Source organism: Populus alba, chromosome 10 (assembly GCF_005239225.2).
Source record: "Populus alba chromosome 10, ASM523922v2, whole genome shotgun sequence".
Classification (NCBI taxonomy): domain Eukaryota; kingdom Viridiplantae; phylum Streptophyta; class Magnoliopsida; order Malpighiales; family Salicaceae; genus Populus; species Populus alba.
The window spans coordinates 8,527,411-8,550,750 of NC_133293.1; the positions used below are offsets into that span (position 1 = coordinate 8,527,411).

Consider the following 23,340-nt stretch of genomic DNA (forward strand, 5'->3'; position numbering starts at 1 on the left):
AACATGCAGCTATGATGTACTGCTACAAGACAAACCCAAGTTATGATAGAAGTTCACATATGGCACAAAAGTACATCTGATAACTGAAAATAAGAATATATAACACGGAGTTTAAATTATTCTAGTTTAGTATATCCCATTGGAGAAGAGAACTTTGGGATTGTCAACCATCGTCTACGAAAATGCCGAAATCCATGGATTTTAATCCGAAAACGAATTTGCATGATCTTCCTGATTAAATCACGACATCTTCTTTTGAAGTTTTTTGGTTTTGATAATCTTACCAGTTTTCCACCATACCTGCTTTCTGCATGTGCTGGAAAACAAACAAAACATGAATGTTAGCTAAAAGTAAAAGGAAACCTATTTGCCACTTCTTTCTTAACCCGCACTCTTGTCATCATTCTGTGATATTTCTCTAAGTATCATATATATGATGGGATGTCTTGTGGATTAGTTAAGTGGTTTTGAGCTCGGCATTCATCAAAATATAGAGACCATCTGGTGCCTCTATGTGAAGCAAAAGAGAACTCTCCCTTGTTCTTTTCTTTAATTTTCTCTCTGATAACATAAATGACCTGAACACTTTACCTTTGACCTTTTTAACATTTCCATTTTCTTCCAATTTTTCCTCGTGCAGGACCTGCAAGTTGCAGTAAGAAAATTAGTCTTGCTGTCCTCTTGTTGAGGGCTGATGTATTATTGACTCACGATTGCTTTTCTTGCGATGTGGAGTTGCTAGGTTAGATCCTAAATTACCTTTTGGAGTGCAGGGGAAGAAAAGCAAAAATTGAAATGCAACAGTTAATTGTTCAATAACAAGGGAGGAAAACTGTAGTGCTTTTTGGTTATCTGAATAAAGTTTACTAAGAATATGATGCTACTTCTGTTAGGTTTTGTTCAGCACCTCAACCAAACTTTCCAAACGCTTTTGCATCCTTCTTTGTATGAAACCTCTGGTGCACTATAAGAAAAAATCTTGTCAGCAAAGGAAATATGCACTATTAACTCCCGTGCTGAACACCCCTCATGCCCAAAGAACATCAGAAATAAATAAAAGAAAAAACCTTGATAGAAAGCATTACCTTGACATGGTTTTTCACGTAGGCATAGAAGTTTAATAGACTCCATACAGTTTTGTCTAGTTTTTTACCTTCAACATGGCGTGAAGAGATATCTGGCAATATGGCAGCAAATACATTAGCTTAAACATGCTCAAGGAAAACAAATGCTTATTAATATCCAAATGAAAAGTTTCCTGATCAATGAATTTAGTTTCTATATTTTGTGTATCAAAATTATAACTAGTTGTCAAGCAATTTTGTATTTTCAATGATAATTATTGCAAAAGATTGAATTGTTGTTTAAGCCACTTTATGCATGGTTTTGTGTTCAGTTATGAGCAAGGGGATACCAAAAGAGACAAACCCTCCATTGGTGCTTAAATCTTCTAAAGGTTCTCCTCTCAGTTCTGGTGGAGGAATGGGTGACCAGGTGCAAGGCGGAGCTTTAGCCCATTTTTCTGAGCTGCCCACATCCATGAGTTCCTAATCCCAAAAGGAAAAGGATAAAAGGTAATAAAGATACCATCATTTCTAAATACCAACAAGAGAACTTCGGGACCAAAAATCAGTTAATGTCTCTGATGTTAGAGTTAGAGTTAGAGTTTTGCAAACCTGAAAGAAGGCTGTTGCAATAATCACATCTGAGTGCTCTCTAAAACGCATTGGGAATACTGCTGTGATTTTTTGTGGCTGTTAAACAAAAAAATTACTTTAATTTAGCAAACTGGAGTCAGATATGTGTGGTAGTCAAAATTTGGTAGTGGTGCTGTTGCCAATTCTAAATAGTGATCTACTTCAGTTTTTATTATATCAAATAAGTGAAGAGGGTGGCTTTTAGCGGATATGAATCTTAATCAAACATGTCCATCTCTTAGCATCTTATGTTTTGATATCTTTATTCACCTTGCTGTTTTGTGTAGATTTTCATAAAGGACATAAAAGGTTGGATTTAGCTGAAAACTAAATTGTTTGATCATTTAAAATGGATTGAAATGTGACTGAAATGCCAGAACTGTTTCAAGTGTAAAACTCAGCCAGATTCCGAGCAAGGCTAGACTGCCAAATTGGTAATGAGTTTATTTACCTTAGAAGTTTCTGGCCAGACTGTATTTATAGCATTTCTAGAAAGATTTTACAATACTCAGAAATCTTGAAATCAAAATCTGGCACACTGTCATTGAAAGTTATTAGTAGACTGACATTTTTTTTTTATCAAAATCAGTCTTTCACTATGATAATACTTCATCAAGTCTAATATTGTCCCTTGGGGATTGAGACCTTAATTAGAAGAAGATGGTGAGATTGCATGAGCAGTAATACCTGTCTGATGACATAGAAGGGTTCTCTTGCGTGATAGACAAGTTTAATTGGCTTATTCATTCCTTGGGATGTATCCCGGGAGTCGACATTTCTCAACATTTCTTTCAGCTGGGAACTTAGTATAACTGCTTGCACTGAAGAAATTTGTGTAATCACTTTTTCAGAGTCTGGAAAAGGAAAATATGTATCAGCATGGTTATGAAGTGTGGAAATTTGATAGCCTGGTATGAAAATAGACAAAAAATAAACATCTCCTATTAGGATTTTGTTCTTTCCTCTTTCATTCCTTACAAAATGCTTAGATAATTTTTCAAGCACCAACAGAACCAGAGGTGGCCCTCGTTTCAAAGCAAAGATCAAGATGTTAATTTCATGCTTCAAAATTTGAAGATTGCACTGGCTATTATGACAGGTCATTTAGCATAAAGTTTCTTTAGCACTAATTCTAATTAGTTTTATGATCTTGACTTGAATGCTATGTCTATATTTAGTAGAAGCCATATGTTCAAATCCTTTTGTTCAACTCTGTTATTATTTCAACTCCCACCTAAACATATGATACTATTTTCTGAGTTGTTGACTTCTTTTCAGGAGTATTATCAGGTAATCTCTTTATTTCCTACATTCAAGTGTCATGGAAAACTTTGTATGGATGTCTTCAAATCCTGAGATTGTGAATGGTGGTACTTGGCTGAATCAGGAGTTATGTTATTTAAGAGGAAATCTATTTCAGTGCTACATTTTAGTTGATCAAAACGGTTGGTGTTGTTTGTCTAGTTTGCGTGGTTAAACTTTTCTTTGTACTGTTAATCTGTCTTTGCTATAAACCCTGAACTCAGATTTACTGCATACAGTTCTTGTATTTCTTGTTTGTGTTAACAAATTGCACAATCTTCTCATTCAAGCTCCAGCTTATTTTCTTTTTTCAAGGTGGCCTCCTATCAGAAATTTAACATATTTCTCCTTTCATGTGTGCAGTTCAGTCTTCTTTTGTAGATGGAGATTTTGAAATTTTTTTTTTCCTCTGTAAACTCCATACTGATACTATAATATACTGAAAGCTATTCTTAAATTTTTTGGTGAATGGAAGGAATAACATGCTTAAATGCAAGATAGTACTATTATGTGTCACAAAGCACCAAGCATTTTTTTTTTTAAAAAAAAAATCGGTGTTGATTTGAAGAAGTAGCAAACCTTTTCCAATTGGAACCTTTGCAAAATTTAGCTTTAGGGTTAGCTGATATCCTTCTTTTGCAGGTTCAACAATCTCCACAGCATCCGAACAAACTTGCTTTACCATCTGCATGGTGTATGATGACAACCCGAATGATAGCAGGGCTCCTTGGGACAGTAGTGGAGTTGATATTGACAAGTAGTTATGTTGTGGATCAGCTGCTGAAGACTGTGAATATTACAGGATGATTATCAGAATAATTCTCAACATTTTGTTGGCAGCCTATATATAAGTTGACAGGTTTGAGCATGCACTCAGCCATTAATCACAATCATTTCTAGAATTCTTGCATATTTCTTGATGCTGAGTCATTCCAACTATTTTTCAAGTCAATTACTTGGACATTCTAATGTGGTGTCAGCTACAATCGGTTGCATCAAGTAGAAAGTGAATGTTGACATAAGTTATCAGAAATAAATTAAATTTTATCATGCTAAAAATGCAGTAGACTAACCTGAACGTGGTATTCCACAGACCCAAATTCATACAAGTGATGGTCAATCTCCACAGGCTTCTCAGCTCTATCATGAAAGGAAGCACATCAATTTTCAACATCGTTTTTGTTAATCATCCTTGCAACTTGAGATACAGTATTTGCTACTTGGGATGAGGAGAAGAAAGAAACTTAAAATTCGTCCAGAGCAATGAAAGCCTACTACTTTCAAGGGTAGCATTTTCCGAGTTTTCTTTTCCTCTCCTCTACGACTAGAGAATGGATATCTAGAATTGCTTCCATTTTCTATTTTTGTATAAATATGCTGAAATGGTTCCATAGACTCTGGAGACTTTACATTAGAAGTCCATGAGATACCTTAGCAGAACTTATCATACATTTATTTTTTAATTTCCTGCCTTTTATTTCGGGTAAGCCAATGATAAATCATCTTGTACGGAGAAGTTATCTTAAAGGGAAGAAATTTAATCAATTGAGACATGCGATTTGTGGAATTTAGATAAATAGTTCAGTGCTTGGCTTTGTTTCGTATGCAAGGTCATGTTGAGTTCTCAACTGTTTTGCTTTCTTCAGTGATACGATGTCATCAATCATAGATCATGGTTTGATCTCAGCCATGAGTCATCATTCAAGAGGAAAGCTACCTTCACCCTCCCTGTTTAGCCACAAAATCTTATGTCTTCGCAATAATATCTTGGTAGTATACATTCTAATGTCTAGATTCAATATTTCATCTATCTAGAAATTGAATATTGAAGTTGTGCAGGTTCATGAGTGTGGTGGTAATGAATCCTTGAAAACCTACATTTGAAAAGAAAGAAAAAAAGCTAGAAGAGGTGACAGGCATCCCGGAAAGACTTACCGGTATAGCTTGAGCAGGATCTCCCTGAGCGCGGGCGACACCCTATCAAAGCATGCCATGTTGAAGAAACCTCTCTCAAGCCCTGCCTCACATGGTGGTGGAAATGAACTGAGATGTTCAACTTTAAATCCAAATGGTTTTGTCCATATCTATGAAGTTTGAGTAGAAAGCAAGTTGAAGTCCTGCCATCATTGTTTAGCAACCCTTGAAGCAAGTACCTACCATCGTCACTTTCTTCTCATTTCTCCATCCTTCTGCTTCGTTGTTTGTAAAGTACGCATAATGGATCACCTGTCCACACCCTCCCACTGTAAACTTTTCTCTTAGGATTTTATATAATTAACAAGTCTAATAATATTTGCATGAGCCATGAGCTTCGCTTGTAAAAGCACATATACTCAATTTGCGCTCCTTTTCTTTCGATCTGAGGAAGCTTTGCATCAGCTTGATGATCATTTATGGCAATCTATCAATGAAAGTGCCAGAAAACGAAAAAAAAAAAACAATTGTAAGATTATACGATGTTTCATTTCTTATTTTTCTTTTCCACAACATTTCATGTAAATAGATATTGGAAAAACGGTTAAAAACAAAGTTAATACCAAAAAATATCTCAACCTAATAGTTTTAGCTATTAGATTAGGTTAGGTCATATAATATGATTTATATTATTTTTTAATATATTCTTTCAAGTGAAAGCCTTTTGGGTTTGAAACTTACATATGCTCACGTTATCTTGTGTTTAATTTTTATCAAATAAATAAAAAGAATGAGATTCAAATTCATGACCGCTTGGTTATTAAGATTCTGATACCATATCAAAAACCAACTCAATTTAATAATTTAAACTGTTAGATTAATTTCTAGTATATGATTTATATTATTTTTTAACAATAAAAAAAAAATACATGTTTTGACTCAAATAATTATAAATGCATTCTACAATGAATTTAAAAAGAAAAAAAAAAACCCTCGTAAAACCATAAATTACCAACAATTGATGAATTATAATTAATTCAACCTGTACAAACAAAAATTGACCTCCAAGCATGCATCTATATATATATATATATATATATATATATATATATATAAAGAAAAGAAAAAGAAAAACTAAATTGGAATTGGTCTCACCAAAGCCAAAGGCCACTTGTATCAGAATAATCAACATTCAAGGCAAAGCAAAGAACCCCCCATTGAAATTGTCTCCTCTTCCACTGACAGCTATGTACCACCAACTTTCCATAGCATGTAGGTTTTCGAAGCTGTGGGAACAATTTTTTAAAAAATATTTATTTATTAAAAAAATATATTTTTTCACTTTATATATATATATATATTTTTAATATTAATAATCTAAAAATCTTAATTTAAAATAAAAAATATAGTTTTATTTTTAAAACTAACTAACGCACACCATCATCCGCACTTTAGTCACTGCCAGCCGTTGTATCCTCTCCCCTCTCCTCTCCACCACTTACAAATAATAATAATAATAATAATACTAAAGAATTAATTAAGAAAAAAACAAAGGCTCATGTCGAATTTATGTACATTGTGAAACAAAAATTACTACAAAACAACTCTGTTATGTTTCCTATCTTTATGGGTTCCTCAAAAAATCAATCTTCGGTTTTTCTTTTTTATTAAATTAAAATTAAATGGTTTCACTTTGTCACTGGTTTGATCTACTTTTCTGTACGATTAATCTTATTTTCTCTGCCTTAACGTTCCTTTCCTTTTTCATTCATCTATCAATTAGCTAAAACGAAACTCTCTTCTTCTTCTTTTTTTTCTTTTCAAAGCTCCTGTTTTTTCTCACTTTCTTGGGAAAATAATGTTATTCCCTCCTCCTCTCAATGACTTCTCTTTTTACACCCCTTTTCTTTTAGATTTCTTGATTTTGTATTTTATTAATCCAGTTCAGAGTTCGATCATGTCAAAAACAAGCGTTGACCTTGTATTTTGATCGTCAAAACCCTATCAAAACAGCCTTGACCACACAAAAAGTTTGGGTTTTGGGGTCAAGGTTTGTTGATTCTTGACGTTTAGAAATCTGGATTGGTGTTATTTTGGTTAAATATGTTATTTTGATTGATAGAATTGGGTTTTTTTAGCTTTGCTTTTCTTTCTCTTTTAGGATTGTGGGTGTATATTTAGTAGTCAATGGACAAGCATGTTAATAAGGGTGCTAATGGATTAAAAAACGAGCCTTTAATTATGACTCTAGACTCTCCAAAAGCTGAGGAGGATGTTGAAGGGAATGGAGAAGATTATAGTGAGTTCAAGGCTTTGTTGCCTCCTAGGAAAGGTGGGATGTCAAGAAATTCAGACAAAGTCAGGAGAAAAGTTCAGTGGAATGATAATAATGGGAATAAGCTTGTGGAGGTTTTAGAATTCGAACCCAGGTAATTTATAGTTTTTTTCGGAATTTTGGCTTTTTTACTTTTCTGGCTATGGTTTTGTTGTTATATGATATTTGGTTCACAAGTTGAGCTGTGAGTTTTTAGTTTTGGAAACTAGTTATGACTTAATTATCAAAAAGAAAAGTTGGCGTACACATGCATTTATGGGCATATAATCTGGCTATGCTTGATCATCTATGAGCAGATTAGCTTCAGATTAATTGATAGATCTGGGTGGGGTTATCCTGGTGGTTTTTAAGTTATTTGCAAGCATTTTGATGACTTGTTTTCGCTTTGAATTTTTATACTTTCACTCAATTTGAGTAGAAGTGAATCTGTATGAAGTACGAATATTATGCAAGTTCCATGCATACCATGCAATTGTTTCTGGAATGAATTTTAATTAAAGATCAGGCTGAAGTGAGTCAAAGTGTTTGTGGTATAAGCAGAGCTTGACCCTCTTGAGTTCGCATTCCGTTTTTTAGATTCTTGATCAGTCCCGTTTACAGAAATATCTGGCTATAAGAGCTAGAACTGACAGGGCTTGTTCCATTGATGCTCATTACATAACAAATTACGTTGTATTCATTTGCTAGTCTAAAACCCAGTCCTGTTTCTATTTAGTTTGGAAGCCTTATGACATAAGTTACCACTTACAAAGCCTATTTTCTTCTAATCTTTGAACAACTACCATTGCTGTGTTTTTCCATGGATACATTACCAATGTTCTTGCCAAGCGGTTATTCATCTAGAATCAAAAGGAGAAGCCCATTCAACATCATTTAACAATAATTGTGGGGCTTAATCATCTAGACCTCTTGAAGAAAAAGTTATGCTATTAATTCATGAAACTCTACTACCCATGAGGTAAAATGAATATTATCATTATAATGCTGGAAACTTCCTGAAAAATAATTTAACTTTTGCTGGGGTTACCTATTTAAGTTGGTCGTGTAAGTACTTGATTTTAATTTTCTGATCTGTTTGCCATCCTGTGTTTAAGAAATTTCAATTTTCAGGTTCAGTTACTGCCTTAAGTGTTATTGAAATTTGGACATTAAGTGACCTCTGTGTCTGATGAAAGGAGAGATTTGTTTATTATTTGGAACCACAGGTTATGACAATATAAAGTAATGATCAAAAAAGGGAGAAATAAAGATTACACTGAAGTTTTAAAGAACAGTTGCTTTTCAGTTGGCTTTTGTTTGTATTTAGTGTACCCATATATGTCATCAGATTATTATTATTTTGTGGATCTTGTTAGTAATCTTGTGTCAGATTTTCCATTCTCTCTTTCTAGTATCCTCACAAGGTTTTATCAGGAAACACAATTTTCTTCTAGGATTATTTATTACTCCTTTTTTTTTTTTAATCTTTCTCAGTACCAAGTTTCTCTCCATTGCTTCATGAAAAAAAAAAAAAAAAGGCTAATAGTAGTAATCTGGTAGATTTTTATCAGATCCCTTGTTTCAGCTGCTTCAGTGCAGTTCAAGTGTGGATGTTGAAATCTACATTTGGTCTTTGTCAACCACACTGATCTGAACTTATCCCTCACATCTCATTTAGAGAACTTAGTATTACCCGGTGCAAGTCCGCTGACTCGTATTATAACAGCCTCACCCAACATTAAAATGGCCTTAAAAAAGGAACAAGCTGTTGTTGCAATATGCCTCCCCAAAATTGAGGGCTGTAAGGAGGATATGAGTAAATTGAAAGTTAAGATAAGAAAATAATCCAAAAAAAGAAAAAAACAGATGTAATTTATTCCCTCCAGAACAAGACCCTGTAGCTTCCATTAACAGGAAGACCCTGTTATACTGGTAATGTTTCTCGTTGTTATGTCATTTGGAGCTTCGAAAATTGACCTGCTCTCTACTGTGATATTAATGTGGGTGGAAGATCCTGGTGCTTTGTTCAAAACATCCATAACTAGCACACATCCAATCATTTTGATGAACTAGTGAAACACTCAACTAATTCAATCTGTGGTCAGTGCAAAACATTAGGTGACCTTTTCAGCTCTTCAAATCTACTACCTCGCTGTCATAATTAATTGAAAACTTAAAAATCAACATGTGTCCACAAGAAACTCTTGAGCATGTGATGTGTTTTATCTGAGCATTGAATCACTTCTGTTCATAGATTTCATGTTAGTTGACGATTATTGTACCCCTCACTCCAGTTTTCCATTTGTGGCTGCAGCGACACTAGTGATTCTGACGAAGAGGATACAGATTCCTGCTTATGTACGATAATGTAGATATTGCCAGTACATCAATTTGTAGATATCTGCTGGATAAGCTAGAAGGGCATTCTCTCCAGCTACGGCATGATAGTTGTGTGAAGGACTGGTTTCAACTTCTTGTTGTAAGTGAGGCACCTGCAATCCCTTCCAACATTTTATAATTAGAGCTCTTAGGTGGTTTTTGTGGTGAGATTTCAAACAAGCAGCTTTATATTGGCGGGACCTAATCCTGGGAAATGAAGCAGACTGGAATAACGATGATCAAGCTTACACCATGTGGCATAAGATATCAAGTAAAACTGAACATTTTTGCTTTTCCACATATGATTATATATGAAGAGATGAACAAAGCTCGAAGATTATTTTCAATGACGATTTCATGAAGTTTCATTTACTTAGACTTTATGAGCACTCCATTATTCCTATCATGCCACATTTGGTTTTGCAGGCTGCTGGATGTAAACAGATCAAGTCTGGAATAATGAACACAGTGAGTTAATGCCAGGCGCATTATGCATGATTTGTGCATTGATGGGTGGGGGTGAGTGGGCTCTTATTGTGTTCTTTTCCCTTCTTAGGCCTGTGTTTGTTTCCGCAGCTAGCCGCCTGTTTTGCTTAAAATTATTTAGAGTATATTTAAAAAACTTATTACTGACATTTTTAAATATATATATAATTTTTTAGTAATGTAAAAGATAATATTTTTATTTACATTAGTGTTACAAATTTAATTTTTATTGGAAATTTAATATTGATTTTTTTAGTGAACAACATGATTCTTTAATGATAATTTTTAATCTGAATAAAATAAAATTAATATTCTATCATTATAAATTTATGGTTTTGATTGTAATTTTGATGTGAAAACTTGATATAAATAAATATGCTTGTCAATTTTTATTGGAAAATAAAAAGTGAAAAGGGAAGGAAAAAAACTAGAAATAAAAAACAAAAATAGTTTTATTTCAAGGAATATAGCCTTAATTTCAACAACTTCCCTTCTACTCTTTTTTAGGCTCCGTTTGTTTGCAGGAAAGTGAATTTCGGGGAAATTGAATTCCTGAAAAGTGAATTCCGGGAAAGTATTTTCCGATGTTTGGTAGTGCTATGAAAAATGAACTGGAAAACACTTTCCAGTGTTTGGTTATGTCATGGAAAATGAGCTGGAAAATAACTTATTAATATTTTATTTTTCTCAAGTTTATTAAAATAATGAGGAACAAATCTTACAAATTAAAAAGTTGAATGAGAATAAAATTGAAAAAAATATATAATTTCATAAATTATCTCAAATAAAACAAATAATAATCAAAATAATAGGGATCAAATCTAAAAAATTAAAAAAAAAATGAAAAATAAAGAAATTAAAATAATAATAATCAACATTTCATAAATTATTTCAAATAAAATAAGTAACAATCAAAAGAATGAGGATCAAATTTGATAAATAAAAAATTTCAATAAAAAAATGATAAGGAAAAAGCAAATAGCAATTATAAAAATAAGGACCAAAGTTAATATAAAAATAAAATTTTTAGAGATGAAATTGAAAAATAAATATTCAAAACAAAATATATATAGCAATCAAAAGTTTGAGGATCAAATTTGATACAATCAGCAAATAATGACATTTCTAAATTTTTTACAACTTTCGGAAAGTGTTTTCCCCTCAAATTTTTCAGGAAAACACTTTTCTGAAAACCAAGCCAAATTTTTCTTTTACTGGAAAATGTTTTTCATTGACCAACTTTCCTACTGGCAAACAAACACAAGAAAGTTTGGAAAGTGATTTCCCGGAAACCACTTTCCGGAAAACAAACACAGTTAAAAGGAAAACACTTTCCTGAAAACCAAGTCAAATTTTTTTTTTGGACTAAAATTGACTGGAAAGTGTTTTCCGTTGACTAGAAAGTGTTTTCCGTTGACCAACTTTCCTAATGACAAACAAACACGGGAAAGTTTGGAAAATGGTTTCCCGGAAACTACTTTCTAGGAAACAAACAAGGCCTTAATTAACTATCGAAACTTTGCGGCCTTGCAGGCTAGTACAGGAATTTCCTCAATTTAAACAGTTTTTTTAAAGTACTAGTCTTTGGTTTGAACATTCTTCGCCATTTAAGCCAGAGTTGGAAGGACATAATTTCATTGTAAGACATTACTGACCAGTGTTGGTCCTCTACCATAAATGAAACTAGAAAGTATTCTGCTTGTGGCGCTTCATTTACCACTGTTTTTGTCTTCGGATTAACGTGGAAAGTGATTCTCCAGAGACTAATCTTGGCTCTGAAATGTTTAATGATTGAGAATGATGATTCTCCAGAAACTAGATAGTATTCTGCTCGTTGCGCATCATTTACCATTGTTTTTGTCTTCGGATTAACGTGGAAAGTGATTCTCCAGAGACTAATCTTGGCTCTTGTAATGTTTAGTGATTGAGAATGATGATTCTCCGAAACTAGAAAGTATTCTGCATGTTGTGCATCATTTATCACTGTTTTTGTCTTCGGATTGGCGTGGAAAGTGATTCTCCAGAGACTAATCTTGGCTCTGAAATGTTTAATAATTGAGAATGATGATATTTGAAATTGAGTAGTTCAGCTTAGTACTGATTCTGAGACAAACAGCAAACCTCAAAAGGGAGGGAGATTTAAATAATAAAGTAATGATGGTGAGAAACAAGATACTTAAAAGCCCACTTTGTCTATACCAAAACAACGTCAAGAAGTGGATCAAAAAATCAGAAAAAGACACAAATGCATCACCCCAGATCGTTTCACACTTGCCCAGAATGGGCTACAGAAAATAACAAGAGCAACCTCAGCTGTATTTCTATCCACAGATTCATCTCAACCACATATGAGAACAACCTTTCTCACTTTCTTGCCTGTGGTAGATTTCCATGAAATTGGTCTGTAGTTTGAATCCTTATCTGTGTTTTTTTTTTTTTTTCTCTTAATCGAATTGTCACTGTCTTGAAGAAGACAACGAAAACGGTGACAATGGAATTTTCTTATCAGGCCTCCAAGTTGATGATGTCTAAAATGGGCATGTCTTCTCTATTTGTCCATGAATATGTACTGTCTGTCAAACAAGCTTTCTTTGATGGCGCCTTGGTCTCAACATCATTGGATGCAGTTATCTTCTGGTAAGAATCAGGAGGAACCACCCAGTTTGAGAGGCTGGCATCAACTGCGATTTCTTGCATGAGAGGTGTGGAGTGACTGGTATTCGAGATTGAACTAAGGGGTTTCGGTGGGTGTTGCTCAAGGGCTACATTTTCTTTCATCTGTTGCTTAGGTGGTTGCGTTCCTCTTGCCTTCACTTCTTTCCATTGATTGAGATTTTCCACTGGTTTCAGCACAGAATGAACATATTGACGCGATCTCAATCCTCCCTCGTTTGAGTCAGCAAGGGACTTTAGATTTTCAGTTGTATCCTTTCCCAGCTTTGTCGTCAAAGAATTTTTATTCTGTGAACTCGCAGATAGGGAGCTGAATTGCCCAGAAAATTCCTTTTTATTTACTCTCAATACATCTATATTGCAGCCATTGTTATCATCTTCTTCTTCTTCTTCGTCATCGAATTCGTAATCATCATCATCCAAATCACTTTCTTCATACGCTATTCCATCCTCTTCATCATAGCTGTCAATGCAGTTTCTATATCTATAATTTGATGGATAAGACGCCATTTTGGACGCGATTGAATCCCCTTCAGAGAGAGAAGAAGATTGCCTTTCTTCTGCAGCATCTTTGCTAGTCTCTTCCTCATCACTTCCCCAGTAATCACTCGTGCTTTCCTCTTTCGGAATTGGTTCATAAGTCTGAACATTCAAATTGAAGCTCACCTTCTTTCTAACTTTATAGTTCAAGGAATCCTTGGGTCTTTTGCTGTCAATAAAAAAAACACACACCAAAGAACAAAACTTGAGCACAGACTAACTACAAAGAGAGAGACCCAAAACAATGAAACATGCAACATAAAAAAGAAATATTAAATGATTGAAAAATAGGGTAAATAAAGTGAGGGACCTGAGTTCAGCTTCAGAGGTTATGGGCTTCCCTGTAATGGCAAGGTTTGTAGAAACAGAGTCTAGAGGTTCATAACTACAAAGTTTCTGCTACATCAAAACAAATAGTAAAAAAGAAGAAGAAGAAGATTGGTGATTAATTCAAATGAATGTTGGAAATATATAAGCAAGCTTACATGGTCTCTATAACCCGGTTTTCTACGCTTTCTCTTTGAAGACAAGCCGAAACAGCCAAGAAAGCAACCCATCAGGCAGAGACCGACCGACCTCAAGGATTAGAGGATGTTGTTAATGGCGAGATTGGCTAAAAATAGAGAGAGAGAAGGAGGGTTTGAGTGAAGTGTGGTGTGGATTTGAAAACCATTTCTGGCTCCAACGGGTTTTGAAAATAGGAACGTTAGGCTTTAATGATTGTATGAGTGGTGGTGGGTCGGGACCGGGACACGGACGATGTCAATGTGTGTGCTCCAGTTTTTTATTAATTATTCAAAGATCCAGAAAAAAGGGGAAGATAATAAATTATAAAACCTTGTCCCGATCTAAACTTTGCGGCTATTTGTTTTTTTTTTTTTAATAATTATTATCATTATCATACTTTTCGTTTTGTCTTAATTTTCAATCAAATATTATAATAGAGATGAGAAAAAAAAATTAAACTGATAAAAAAATAAATTGAATTAATCAATTAAACCAATTAAAAAATCTTGATTTTAAAATTTTAAAATTAATTAAATCGAATTGAAGTGGATAATTCAACTAGGGTCTGTTTGGGAGCGTGATTGCGATTGTTTTTTAAAATGTTTTTCATGTCGAAATGCATTAAAATGATATATTTTTTTATTTTTTAAAAAATTATTTTTGAAATTAGCACATCAAAACAATTCAAAACATATAAAAAATTAATTTTTCATAAAAAAAAATATTTAAATTTGTTGGAAACACAAAAAAACCCTAAAATTAAGTTCTTTTCAATCCTTACAAACTCACCCTCTCTCTCCCAAATCACAAACGCCCTCTTCTTTCTCATTGTTCCCTTGCTCTTTCTAGATCTCTGGTTCTTCACCTGAATCCAACAAAACCATACACAATTAGTAACCTCTGTCTGTTGATTTACTGTTTTAGATTTGTTTTTAAGACATGATTTTTCTTCTTTATAGTTTTTTACTTCTAAGCCATGATATTACTTTTATTGGATGATTTTGCTATTAATACTGTTATTTTCATTTCAACAGGAGTTCTTTCCATGCTGAACAAATTTTAGTTACTTTTGTTCTAAGTGATTCGTTGATGAAAATAACCTGGGTGTTTTTCTTGGAAAGACCTTGTGACTTGGAATAGTTTATCATTTGACATATTACAACGATATTTATCAGATGAAATGGTTTTGCTTCCGGAGCCATTGTTTTTTATTTTAAAAATATTTTAAAAAAAAATTATATATTTTTTTGTTTTAAATTAATTTTTTAGTGTTTTTGTATTATTTTTGATGTGTTAATATAAAAATTAATTTTATTTTTAAAAAATAAATTATTTTAATGCATTTTCAAATAAAACACTTTGAAAAATAACTAATACTATACTCCCAGACACCCCTTTTAGTTCAAGAAGAAAATTTTCCATTCCTTTCCCTCATTTTTTCTCTTGAAACTCCAAAATCTTTGACTTGTTGGATGAATGAGATGTCTGAGAGTATGCTGATGATTGTTTTTTAAAATGTTGTTTTACTAATAATACATCAAATAATATTTTTTTATTTTTTTAAAAATTATTTTTGACACTAGAATATCAAAACAATTTGAAAATACCCAAACAAATTTGAAGTAAAGAAAAATTAAATAATTAAAAAAAAACATTTATAAAACACAAAAACAAACTTGCGAGGACTATACATGGACTATAAACAAGAAAAAAATAAATTTAATTGAAGTTTTGTTCTTCAATATTTTAGGTGATGTTTTTATAATATTAGATTTGCATCTCAATGAGTCACATTAAACGAGGTTGGTGTTGCTGATGAGCTATCTCTCAAATAGCTTTGATAGGCAGTAAATATATGTGATTGCTCATTTAAGTCATTTTTAGGAACATAATTTATTTATCATTCCAATTTGGTTGGTTTTTTATTTTTCATACATTGGGAGAGTTATGGGTTATGGGTTATGGATTATGGAAGCATGGTTTATTGCAAGGCGGAGACTATTAACATATGGGAAATTCTATAAATTTTTCTATAATGAAAATTAAGATGTGTCATTAAGATTATTTTAAAATAAAGTGGTATTAATCAACATATAAAATAATATAATGATATTACGCTTATGGAATGAAAATAATAAAAAAAGACTACTTTTAGTAGAAAAGCTGGATAAGTGGCTTGTGCTTCATCACAAGCCGAGTTGATTTCTTTTGTAACCTAATAAAAGAGTGTTAAAGAATTGTCAATGTGTTTGTTTTTTAAAAAAATTCATGACTTGAGTTATGAAACTTTAATATTAAAGGACAAAGTTGAGAAAAAAAAATGAAAAAAAAGTTTTGATCCAATCCAAGTTAGTACAACAAACTTATGACCTAGATGTGAGGTCAAAATATCCTCACATAAAGCATATAGATATAATAAAAAAACACTTAATATTTAATAAACTTAATGTCGAAGGCTAAAATTGAGAAAGAAAATAGGTGTCAACCTGAGCTAACATCTCATACCCGTGACCTGGGTCATAAAATGGGGATGATGGCATAAAAAAAATATTAACAAAGCTCAATCCTCAATAATTCAATGCTGAAGGTTGAAAATAAAAAAAAAATCAATTTAAAAAAAAAGGATAAAAAAAGCAATTAAAATATTGAGGAATAAATTTTATATAAAAATAAAATAAAACGAAGTAAAAGTCTTGAGCCAATTCGAGCTAGTATGACAAATGTGTGACCCGTACTGCGAGGCCAGATTATCATCATAGAAAAAAAATGAAGAAGTATAATCTTCAATAAACTGAGTGTTGAATAATAAAATTAAAAAATAAAATTGGTGAAAAAAAAAGACATAAAAATAGACCGATATCAATTCAGGACTCGTGACCTGAGTCATAAAATCAGGATAACCACACCATAAAAATTAACGGGGCTGATTTTAAACAAATCAAATATTAATAGATAAAATAAAATAAAAACAATTTAAAAAAAGGAACCAAGGCAAATTTTTTTTAAAAGAATAAGGGTCAAATCTGACATAAAAGTTAAAATTAAATAATAAGGGATGAAATTGAAAAAAAATATTAAAAAAAATAAAGACCAAATTTGATATAAATACCAAACAGAACAAAATTCTAAGAGATGAAATTGAAATAATAATAAAAAAAATTGAAAACAAATAAAGAACAATAAAAAAGACTAAGGGTCACAATTGAAATAGGAAGAAAATGAAGGACAACCTTTAATTTTGGTTGAGCCGACATTTTTTTTGAGTGAAAAAGGAGGAGGGGGGAGAAAATCATCGCTTAACCATCGTGAAACACCTTATATGCTTCGCTCCATTGGATACGCTGCCATATGATCCATTGAAAGAGACGGCAATGGGCCTTTTTGGGCACCAAGACGAGCAGCACAAAGCGCACAAATACCTTCCACATGCTTGTATGCGCTAAGAACTTTTCTTCTTTTTATTTTATTTAATTTATCAAAAGATCTAAGTGCCCCTGACCACACATAATATTAATAAAAAAAACCATAACAAAAAAGACCAAAAAACCCCTTGACCTATGCTATAGTTTTTTGGCTTCTAATGATACCTTAGTAATTTTAGTATGCTAACAAAGATAGAAAACCAAAAATACCTCTGCCAAAACTGTCAAGTAAATTTAACTTTTAAGGGTAATTTAATAATTACAATGTGCAAATAAAATATTAAAAAACCATTCTAACTCTTATTCAATCTAGTAATGATAAATAGGTCCTGAAAAAGACGATTCTATCTCTAAAAATAAGTTATATAGTTTTCAATATGGAAAGCAAAAGAGGTATTTCACTATATAAATCTATGGTTTAAACTAGCCTTCCTCCCATATTTGTCTCAAATCTAATAGCTAGAGTCTTCTTTTTAATCACAATCCAACTACATCTTTTTCTCCAGGAGGCAACAAAGAAACATCATCCTGCCCTCGTTTCCTTGTTAATGGCAGGTCAAACTCATAAACCTGAAAAAGTAACCAATCAATCTCCTTAAAACATCACTCTATCTTGATCAAATTAACAAAACACTTACGAATATTTTTAGATTTGGAAAACCATTCAAGGAAGCACCATCATCAGTCACCATTTTCGTATGATTTTTTTTTTTCATATCCAAGTTCTAGATTACAAAATTATCATCACTCGTTCAAAGACCAAAAGAACAACAAAATTTAAATCCAATGTCAATCATTGATTCAAGCACCGTTTGTTTTTGTCATGCAAAAATGCTTTTAAAAAAATAATTTGTTTTTGCTTCAAATTAATATTTCTGAGTGTTTTTAAATTATTTTAATGTGTTGATATTAATAATGAATTTTTTAAAAAGTATTATTTTGATACATTCTCAAACGAAGAACATTTTAAAAAGCACTCGATACCATAATGTCAAACAAACTCTCAATGTCGGAGAAGATTGCCTTTTTATTATTATTATTATTATTATTAAGCAAAGAAATCGTACATTATTCTTTTCTTTTACTTATTTTTCTCCATGTTGTATATAGTTATTTTGAGATTTTTTAGAAAAACAACATAGATAATTTATTCATCATCACTTGTTACAATATTGTTGTCAATAATTTCATTATTTATCTTAAAGATTTTATTCATCATCACTCGTTACAAATAATTTATTGCAATTAGTCTCTTAAGATTCTAGCACCATCAATGATTAGTTGCACTACTAAATAAGGTTCACAAACTAGAAAAACTGACTCAAAATATCTATATGAAATATTCAATTTAAGCTTTAGAATGATTGGAGAAAAAATAACCAGAAAAGTTAGGAAAACCAAAGGAGAGAAGGTTGATTAGATATTGCTTAGTGAGCAAAACATTTCCCCTTACCACCATTTTTTTATACCAAGATTTGAAACTAAAACTAATATATAATTAATTATATTAATTACAATAATTAATTTTGATATTTTTTCTTAACTACCCATCATAAAAAATAAATAAAGAACCTACAAATTTTTTCCTTAAAAAATTTACTAAAACATTATTTGACAATAAACCTAAGCCTAAGGGCCATGCCTAATTAAGAACATGTTGGTTAAGACCTGATGATGAATGAAAAAACTACACGGTAATATTAATTATTGGGTTGAGTCCAATTAAGTCTACATGATGTTTTATACAATGTATATATCCCTCTAAACATCTCTATAAATATCCTAGATATTTATCTTAAGAAAATCTATATAAATAGATCTCTCTAGAACTATAAAGAAAAAGGCCAAAAGGCCAGACCTTATCTCTTTAAGGCTAGAACTCATCTTTCTAAACTTAAAGTCTAACAAAACAAATATCTAATACAAGACTTCAACAAAACTTAAATAACATTTAAACCAAGTAAATACTTATTCTCCTCAACACATGTACAAATACTATACTAACTTAAGCATCCGAGTTTTTTTTCTTGTAAATGTTGTTGAGCTCGCCAAGTATTTTGGGTCTAATTTTATCATTCCATGAAAAGCGCCTCTAATCTTTCTCTTACAGATTTTTGTTAGCCTCATCATTGGCGTTGTCTGTGAGAATGAACAAAAAGTCAGTTCATTCTTGTTTCTCAAAAGCTCTTTTCATATATGATGAAACCCAACGCAATGGTGGATATGCCAGTGTCTTTGTCTTGGATATGCCAATGAAACATTAGAGTCCAAGCTAGCAGTTATGTCTAAGCTACACCAGCGGCTATACACAAAAACACCCACAATTATGTCTACAGCTACGCCTACACCTATGGCGACGCCCACTACTATGTCTATGGCTATGCCTATGACTATGACTGCACCCATAACTATGCCTACAACTACGCCCACGACTACGCTCCATAACTATGCCATCAAACAACTTTTATGACATCTTGTACATACAAAAAGTGTCACTAGGACTTAGAGGGGCTCTAATAACACACAAAAGGTAATATTGCCCACTGTAAGTATTTTCTCCCTTACTCTTGATAGATCAAGTATTCAAAACACATTTGTTTACAAGACTTCGAGGGCTTAGATGATATATGAAAAAATTACACATTAATATTAATTATTGGTCTGAGCCCAATTAGACATACACAATGTTTTATATAATGCACTCATCTTAATACATATCTTTATAAATTAAAACTGAGGGGGCTTGTAACACTTTTAATTTTGATTTGATTCTTGTAAAAAAACACTTATAGAAATTACCTCTGATCATACTTATGATATAATTTGATGGGACAAATTAAAATTTTAATAATTTATGACTTAGATCGAATCAAATTTCTAGTTGAAATATTCAAAACACTAATCAAAATTTGGTGATGAACTCTTTTAGGTTATAAAAAAATGACATACATTTTAATTGTAACCTTATAAATTACTTTAAATTGAATTTCATTCTAAAACATAATTTAAATGTATGATTCTCTATATTGTTTTGGATGTCTTAAAAAGTTTATTTGAATCATGAATTTTTTTTTTTAAGAAAATTTAAATTTCTCACTATTTTGCTTAAACCTAGAAAATTAGTTTATAGACTGTATTATTTGCTTATATAGATTGATAATCAAATCTATACAATATTGTTATGCTATTTTGCACTTTTTTTTTTCCTACTTTAATTCATAATCACATCTAAAAATATAAAATCATATTTTCATTTTAAATTTACTTATTTGAAATCAAAATTCACCTTATTTCTTCTTGATAGGTCAAATACATGATTCACATTTCTTCAAAATACTTTATAGTTTATTTGAAACCAAATCACATGTGAAGTTGAATTCAATTTTATGTGTGATTTGAATTCAATTATAACTTATTATAATTTTTATATTTAGAATAAAACACTAAATCACATAATTGAATTCAATTATACTGTTTGGAAAACCTATGAAAATAAATCGAATAAGCAATCTTGGTTATTTTGCCTTTAATTTCAGAATTGCATAGTACATCTTCTTAGTGAATAAATAGTATTTTCAATGTTAATTTTAAGAGAAATTGATTTGCAGAGAATCTCTCATCTGATTTACTTTTGTCTATTTTTTATGATTTGAATTCCATTTGGGATTGAAATCAATATCTTTAAAATAATTTCAAATGCAAGAATTGATTTAACTTTTAGATTTGAATTCAATTTCAATGTTCAAACAATCTGTTAAAAATATTTATTGAAATTCTAGTCTTGTACTTATTTTGATCAATTTGGAATAAATTGTTAAAAATCTATCATATAACTACCAAGCTTTATAATTGTATTTGAAAAATATCAAAATCCAATTTTTTAAAAATTAGACTCAAACACACGATATTTATAGAAGCATTGAAAAACTTTTATATTTGTTTTAGAGGTTTTCCTTTAAAAGTTTATCATCAAACCTGTAATATACCTACTTAATAAATTCATAATTATATTTGAAAATATCAAGATAGTATATTTAAATACTAATGTGTTAAATTAATAATATCTTTTACATGTATGCTTTCTTAAATGTTATAACACTTATATTTTTCTTCTCACTAAGAATTTTTAAATAATTATTTTATCATATATATATATATATAAAACCTGTGTTTTGATATCCAATGAAAAACCAACTTGAAATATTACCTAAATATGATTAGGTTAAAATATAAAAGTTTCAAAATAAAACCTAACATAGATTTTGATTTACTTAGCCGAACAGTTGACTAGATCGGTTTTAATAACTAAGGATCGGTAGTGATTAATTTAAATATTTTATTGAAAGACTTTATTGATTTGTATTTTCGAGACTCAATTGTATTTAAAAACTCCTTTTAAATAAATTTATACCTTAATTTCTCTATATTTGTATCGTGCTGCCGTGTTATCATACCTTTTATATCTATACTTTCCTAACATGCACTTGTTCACACAGTAAATTCTCATTGTTGGTTTTTTTGGACGGTCAAGATATCCTCGTATCATCATTGAGACAGTGACATCACGATTTATACTCGTAAAATTAATGAAGAGAACAAACCTTATTATTACCTACCCTACCAAACTCTATAAATTGTGTTTATAGAATCAAATCAATTTCTCTTTATAACTTTGGGTGTGTTTGGTATTATGATTGTTGTTGAGGTTGTGATTTTAAAAAAATTATTTTATAAAAAGTACTTTTAGTTGAGGCTGGTTTGAAAAAATATATGTTTGGTTAAAACTATGGTTGCAATTGAAGTTGAATAAAAAGTAGTTTAATGTGTTTGGTTAAAAAAATATTTTTCAAATTGAGGTTATAAAATAATTTAAAAATATTTTTAATTTAAATATTGTAAATTTAACTATTATTATTACATCATAAAATAAATAATATTGATATCAAATATTTTTTATTATTCAATTAAACTATATGCAATGTCATAACATACGAAATCTACCCAGCAATTCATGGTTTCTTAAGCACGCAACAACAAAAACTGAATTTTTTGTTACGTCATCAAGCGTTATCCTTCTAATTTTTTGAATAAAAAAAATTAAAATAAAAAATAAAAACTGAATTTTTTTTTTAATTGGGTCGGACCTAGCAAGAACATAATTAGAATTGCGATCAAATTCCACAAATGCTACGTCATCATGCGATATCCTTCTAATTTATGTAGTGTTATTAAATAATATTAAATACTAATTTTTCGAGTAAAACTCAATTTGTTTTTAAAAAATTTACAATTTCATTAGGTACAAAATTCATTCGACAAGAACTATAATTTTCATGATTTTTTGAGCATGCAATAAAATTAGGTAAAATATTATTAGGAATAAAATTAAGATTACAGTACGAGTAAATTTAATTCATCTTAAACTATTTTTTTTAACAAACAAAAAAAATATTGTTCACGTTCACGTGAATAATGCGAGTGAAATCAATTAATTACACTGGTTTTTCTAAAAACAAAAAACCTAATTTTCATGTAAATAGTGTGGCACACTGGTTTTTGAAAATAATAATAAAAAAAAACTGTCACTTTAGTGAACAACTACAGTGGAGCATGGCTCCACTATTCACTGAACAGTGGAGCGTTAGACGAGAAGCAGCAAAATGCTGCTTCTCATGAAACTCCGGTTCCATGTGGGTCCTATCCATCAAAAGCAATTTTTTTTTGAGTTACCAAATGTTAATTAATGTGGTTGCGGGTGAATCTCACCCGCAACCACGTTACCAAACAACCACTTTGAATCCATTTTTTTCTACAATGTATTGTTCGATCTGCTAAATCAATTTCTTTCTGAATTCAATTCTTTTATGGCCTCTAAGTTTTTATTTTTATTTTTATATTTCAAAAATATTTTTGAAAAAATGAATTTAATTTTTTTTTTATTTTAAATTAATATATTTTTGATATTTTTAAATCATTTTGATACACTAATATAAAAAATAATTTTTAAAAAATAATAAAAAATATTATTTTGATATATTTCTAAGTAAAATACACTTTAAAAAATAATTGCAACTACACTTTCAAATAGGCTCTAAATGTTTTATCT

At 31.0% G+C, this 23,340-nt stretch overlaps 4 protein-coding genes across 6 annotated transcripts in view; 2 read left to right on the top strand and 2 right to left on the bottom strand.

Moving 5' to 3' along the window:
• Positions 1-4,182, top strand: part of LOC118048892 (large ribosomal subunit protein uL14) — a 29,640-nt gene extending 25,458 nt beyond the window's left edge. The window contains exon 5 of the mRNA XM_073412014.1: positions 4,173-4,182. The gene's annotated coding sequence lies outside the window, so the exon portion shown is untranslated. The remainder of the gene's footprint in view (positions 1-4,172) is intronic.
• LOC118048886 (actin-related protein 2/3 complex subunit 2B) lies at positions 18-5,092 on the bottom strand. The gene is made up of 10 exons (XM_035058736.2): positions 4,935-5,092; positions 4,073-4,139; positions 3,579-3,786; positions 2,385-2,551; positions 1,677-1,754; positions 1,415-1,547; positions 1,086-1,177; positions 908-964; positions 592-643; positions 18-316 (listed from the first exon to the last, which is right to left on the bottom strand). The coding sequence occupies exons 1-10, from the start codon at positions 4,991-4,993 to the stop codon at positions 117-119; spliced, it is 1,113 nt and encodes a 370-aa protein (XP_034914627.1). The 5' UTR covers positions 4,994-5,092; the 3' UTR covers positions 18-116.
• Positions 5,093-6,444: 1,352 nt separating this feature from the next.
• LOC118048885 (uncharacterized) lies at positions 6,445-9,982 on the top strand. Of its 2 annotated transcripts, none has more exons than XM_035058734.2 (2): positions 6,445-7,342; positions 9,522-9,982. In XM_035058734.2, exons 1-2 carry the CDS (start codon positions 7,101-7,103, stop codon positions 9,592-9,594), a joined length of 315 nt encoding a protein of 104 aa, XP_034914625.1. In that variant the 5' UTR covers positions 6,445-7,100; the 3' UTR covers positions 9,595-9,982. The 2 variants fall into 2 exon arrangements, with proteins under 2 accessions (XP_034914625.1, XP_034914626.1); XM_035058735.2 differs by having other exon boundaries at positions 6,474-7,342; positions 9,542-9,982.
• Positions 9,983-12,203: 2,221 nt separating this feature from the next.
• LOC118048884 (uncharacterized) lies at positions 12,204-13,998 on the bottom strand. 2 transcript variants are annotated; one of them, XM_073411841.1, is made up of 3 exons: positions 13,791-13,998; positions 13,616-13,704; positions 12,204-13,474 (listed from the first exon to the last, which is right to left on the bottom strand). In XM_073411841.1, exons 1-3 carry the CDS (start codon positions 13,860-13,862, stop codon positions 12,598-12,600), a joined length of 1,038 nt encoding a protein of 345 aa, XP_073267942.1. In that variant the 5' UTR covers positions 13,863-13,998; the 3' UTR covers positions 12,204-12,597. The 2 variants fall into 2 exon arrangements, with proteins under 2 accessions (XP_073267942.1, XP_034914624.1); XM_035058733.2 differs by having other exon boundaries at positions 13,616-13,701; positions 13,791-13,997.
• Between the last annotated feature and the right edge of the window lie 9,342 nt (positions 13,999-23,340).

Bases quoted from the DNA above. Each gene is read 5' to 3' on its own strand.
- LOC118048885 (XM_035058734.2), top strand. From the start codon at position 7,101: ATGGACAAGCATGTTAATAAGGGTGCTAATGGATTAAAAAACGAGCCT. The intron at 7,343-9,521 runs GTAATTTATAGT...CCCTCACTCCAG, and splicing joins GTTTTAGAATTCGAACCCAG to TTTTCCATTTGTGGCTGCAG.
- LOC118048884 (XM_073411841.1), bottom strand. From the start codon at position 13,862: ATGGGTTGCTTTCTTGGCTGTTTCGGCTTGTCTTCAAAGAGAAAGCGT. The intron at 13,705-13,790 runs GTAAGCTTGCTT...GTTTTGATGTAG, and splicing joins AACCGGGTTATAGAGACCAT to CAGAAACTTTGTAGTTATGA. The intron at 13,475-13,615 runs GTCCCTCACTTT...TTTTATTGACAG, and splicing joins ACCTCTGAAGCTGAACTCAG to CAAAAGACCCAAGGATTCCT.
- LOC118048886 (XM_035058736.2), bottom strand. From the start codon at position 4,993: ATGGCATGCTTTGATAGGGTGTCGCCCGCGCTCAGGGAGATCCTGCTC. The intron at 2,552-3,578 runs GTTTGCTACTTC...TTCCTTTTCCAG, and splicing joins AAAGGTTCCAATTGGAAAAG to ACTCTGAAAAAGTGATTACA. The intron at 965-1,085 runs GTAATGCTTTCT...TTTTTCTTATAG, and splicing joins ACGTGAAAAACCATGTCAAG to TGCACCAGAGGTTTCATACA.